The 4,561-nt window shown below is 54.7% G+C and overlaps 1 protein-coding gene across 1 annotated transcript; it reads right to left on the reverse strand.

The window, feature by feature from the left end:
* Positions 1–2,648: 2,648 nt before the first annotated feature.
* SOWAHC (sosondowah ankyrin repeat domain family member C) lies at positions 2,649–4,115 on the reverse strand (the record flags this gene model as incomplete). Its single annotated transcript, XM_079547798.1, has 1 exon — positions 2,649–4,115. The coding sequence occupies one exon, from the start codon at positions 4,113–4,115 to the stop codon at positions 2,649–2,651; it is 1,467 nt and encodes a 488-aa protein (XP_079403924.1).
* Positions 4,116–4,561: the final 446 nt, after the last annotated feature.

Raw genomic sequence — 4,561 nt, forward strand, 5'->3', positions numbered from 1 at the left:
AGAGCAAACAGACACTAGTGGTTATCCAGCCATTTGTCAATATATCTCTAACACCAACAGTACCAATTTTTTAGGGTTTGGACTTGCTGCGACGGCACTCCACCTTGAGAAAGACTTTGGACCATTATCATGAAGTCTCGTGAGCTAACAGTCAGTTACACCATATGAGTTGGCAAAAGCTTTCACTTAGATACTTCAAACAATGAGTGAGAATGATGCATAAGGGAACATTTTCCAAGTTCCCTTAGTAATTACCAAGTTCTACTGTATTACACAAGATAAAATGATGTTCCAGTTAGTCTTTTAAAACCCAAACTATGCTGTATTCCAAATCCCAAAGCATCAAAGCTCACAAATAATTTCCTCAAACCCCAACAGCTAAGACTCAATATGTTTGTGCAATTATTTGCTATTCACATGTGAAAAGAAAAACACTTCACTCAACAGATCCTATGAAGAAATGGTAAGCAGAAAGTTACTTTAATTAGACTGGGAAGTAGATAGTTGCTTGGAACATACTCAATTCAGAACTGCCAAGCTGTAGAAAGTTCATGTTGCAAATGTCCAATTGGAGACCTTTTTGCAGAAGCCTAAAAAGCTATTTACCTTCCGTAATGAAGGGAGTTTAGGACTTCAGCATTTAATTCTCTCCTCTGGTGCAAACGAACTTTGCAGAATTATGTGTATGATTTTTTTCAGACACTCAATTGTTGTATGAGCCTAAAAAGGAAAGGCTGAAGAAAAATTCCTGGTCCTGTTCAGATGTAAAGACAAAGTGCTTTGCAAAACTGATTATATCCACTGTATTTGTAGCAACCAACCCAAAAAGAAGGCACATGAAATCTATATTATAGCTATAAATTATAAATTAAAGCAGAAGCTCTGTATAATTTCTAGCCTTTCTGTGTGAAATTAATGACCAGCACCTATACAGAGTTTCAGTTATTTTCAATGTAACTACTCCCAGAAATACTTAAATGTCGCCTGCATGCTTATGCAAACACTGACTTTCATTAGGTTTTGACACGAAGTGCAGATACTGGTAATTTATCTGCATGGGAAGTCTGAAACAGATAAATCGCTGCCACTCCCTTCCTCTGTCACTAAAAGCATAAGCCACCAGCAACAGCCACAGGCAGCTGTTACCTTGAAAGTGCACCACTCCCAGCAGCAGTTTCCCCATGAAGTGTTCTAGCAGCTATGGAACATACTTCATCAGTGTCTCAGGTTTGGAATTTACTGTGTTGAAGTCTAAGCACTTTCTGTTAAAGCTACCTGATGGGCAGGCACATACATTCTGAGGAAGCCAACTTGAAACACACTCCGACAAACGTTGCACTGAGACTGGCAGTACCTTAATATCTAAGCACAGCTGAACTTCCACCTTGAGCAGCATTCAGGATCCAGGGACAGCTCATTCTCAATGAGAGCCTCCTAGATTTCACTGGAATTGCTACCACTAAAGCAGAGAAACAAGATTCAAGGTCTCAGAAAGCTTTAGCAGACAGATAGCATGTTCAAAGCCTTGGTTATTATTTCTCCGGAAATACAAGTTTAAAAGAACTCAAACACCATTGCCATCACTCATCACACTGCTTTTACTGAGAGGAACGGAACTTCAGAGTTCTGGTTATTCACTTTGTACCTCCCCTGCTCCTCTTCTCCTCCTCCTATTCACAGAGTAAGTTGAAGGGATTGGCACCTGAGTTTTTAGCAAACGCAGATCTGTACCTTCTACATTACAGGACCACGTGAAAATTGCATGCAATGGTGTCTGTGCTCTTTTCTAGAGCAGAGTGACTTTCACAAGCAACACATTCAACACAATTTTCTGTTTTCGAATGCAATGAGTTACACAAACAACAGTAACAAGACTTGACCAGACTTAATAAACAGAACTGTAATAGGTCTGGCACTTGAGAATTCACAGTGATTAACATAAAACTGCTTTGCCTAAGACAAAATAAGATACCAAATATATAAAAGACTCTTCACTTACACTGTATCAGTATCCCAACAGTGACAAGCAAGCTCAGTAGTACCTCAGACAGCAGAGACTTCAGCACGCGGCTAACTTTGTTCATTGCTTGCAGTGCAATGCTTTTTTCTTATTATTTGCAACATCAAATCCGGCAATTTTCAATGCATAAAGTCAACACAGACTCAAGTCTTTGCTGGACTGAAATTTGGATTCTGACAGGAAACTGTTACATATGATCTCATTTTGGGTACCAACTCCACACCGTGCCAGGTGGTATTGCTGTTAACAAGAAACTTAAAATACACCTGCATATTACTGAGGTGGTGCTCTTACATAGCAAGTTATGAGCAATTTATAGTACGGGTTGATAATACAAGAGTAGAACATCTGCATTTTCCTTTCCCTCGCTCAACTCGCTAATCCTAGGAGGTTTATGAACACGTTTCTGACCCAGAAGCATCCCAGCATTTCTCAGCTCACCCACTGCCCCTTGTCCCAGCAAGGGCCCAGCCAAGGCACCACCTCTTCAGCAGCTGCCAGAAACCCAACTGCAGATTCCAGCAAGGCTCTGGGACTCACCTCCCCCAAGAACACGAGTTCAGACGAGCGCCTGCTTCGACCTACAACCTGGGGCACTCTGGTCCAGGCACCCACCTCCCCCTTGACCCTATCCAAAGATGTTGGACTTTGGCCTGAGCTTGAACGATGTCTTCAGGGATTTCTCCTCGTGCTCATCCTCTTCAGTGTCACCACGAAAGGAGGGCGTGTTGTGGATGATCTGAGTCCTGAAGCGGATCTTATTAAGCCGAGGCTTCATCCGCCCGCTGCCTGAGGCTTTCCTGGCCATCTCCTTGCCCTTGCCTGGCACCGCTGCCCCATCGGCACCCTCGTTTTCCTCCCCAGCGCTGTGATGGTGGTGATGGTGGTGGGAAAGGCGGTAGCTCATGAGGTTGGAGGGCAACACCTTGGAGAGCCTCCAGCGCACGCTCCCGTTGCTGGTGGCCCCTTCCTCTTCTTCTTCCTCCTCATCCAGGGCTCCCACCAGGCTCCGCATGTCCCCCGAGGTGCCCTGGTGCAGATACTGGGCAGCCTTACGCCCGCTGTAGTCGCGGATGTCCACATCGGCATCGTAGGCGCCCACCAGCAGCTTCACCACCTCGGTGTGGCCGTGCATGGCGGCGATGTGCAGCGCCGTGTGCCCGCCGCTGGTGCGCGCATTGATGTCCACAGGCAGCTGGTGCCGCTGGGCAAAGTTGACCAGGGTGGCCAGCAGCTCCTGCCGCCCATGCTTGGCGGCCCAATGCAGCGCCGTGAAGCCGGTGATGAAGTCCTTCTTACAGAACAGTGCCGGCTCGCAGCTCAGCAGCCCCTCCAGCGTCTCCCACCGCCCGTCCGAAGCCGACAGCATCCACGCGTGCTCCAGCGGGTCCAAAGCCACCGAGCCCGTCGTGCTGCCCTCCTCCTCGGCGGAGGACGAGGCCACCGAGGCGCTGTCCGAGTCGCCGCCACCGCTGCGTCCGCGACCCCCTCCGGGCGGGACGCCGCGCTTCAGCTGCGGCGAGCCGCCCCGCGCCGTCTCCCTCAGGCTTCTGCGGCCGCCCGCCGCCCCGCCGGACCCCTCCGCTACCTCCTCCGCCGTTACTGCCGCCTCCTCGCCGCCGCCGCCGCGGCCGGGCGCCGGTCCTCGCCGGGAGCCCTTCCGCTGCCCTCCGCCCGCCGCCGGGTTCGGCAGGGGCGCCTCACCCCGCCGCCCCTCGGGCTCCGAGCGGCCGCCGGCATCTCCGCGCGCCGCCGCCTCCCGCTCAGCGCCCGCCCGCGGGGAGGGCGGTGGGCTCGGCCGCTCCGCGCTGCCCTCCGCCGCCGCCTCGGGGCTCACGGCGCCGGCGGCTCCCGGGGCGCAGTACCGGCGCCGGAGGCACACGTACTTGGCGCCGGTGTCGGGCTCCTGGCGCACGGTGGCCACGGCGTTGACCAGTTCCTTGAAGCGCTGCCGGGCGGCGGCGCGGCGCTCGGGCTCCGGGGGGCTGAGCCAGCCCCGGAAATGCTCCCGCAGCTCCTCGTGGCGCGCCCGCCCGCCCCGCTCCGCCAGGAACCGCACCACCGTCTCCTGGCCCAGCTCGGCTGGCTCCGCCATCACCGCTGCTTCCCCATCGCGCTGCCGCTGACTGCCGCCCAGGGTGCGGCGCGGCCGCCGTTGCCGCCCGGGCCCCTCCTCCGGGCGGCGCGACCGGTTCAGAGCCGCGGCGCCGGCGCGCCCTCCTCCGGCCGGGAGGGGCCGGGGCGGCTCAGCGAGGCGGCCCCGCGTCCGACCGCCTTCCCCAACGCCCGCTGGGTGCGCGCTGCCCCCGCGCCCGCCCCTCCGCCGAACGACTCCTCCCGGTCCCCGCTGGGGCTGCGGAGGATGGGAGGGTTCTGTCGCGGCGCTCCGTCTTGTCTCGCCGCTCTCCGTCCGTCCCGGGGCCATGGCCGGCGCGGGGCAGCCGGTAAGTCTCGCCGCGGGGAGCAGAGGGGGCTGCCAGCGCCTGCCCGCTGCGACGGGAGAGGGGACGGGACAACGCGGGGTGCGGGTCCCGGGCAACG

The sequence above is a fragment of the Tetrao urogallus genome, assembly GCF_951394365.1.
Source record: "Tetrao urogallus genome assembly, chromosome: 1".
Lineage (NCBI taxonomy): Eukaryota > Metazoa > Chordata > Aves > Galliformes > Phasianidae > Tetrao > Tetrao urogallus.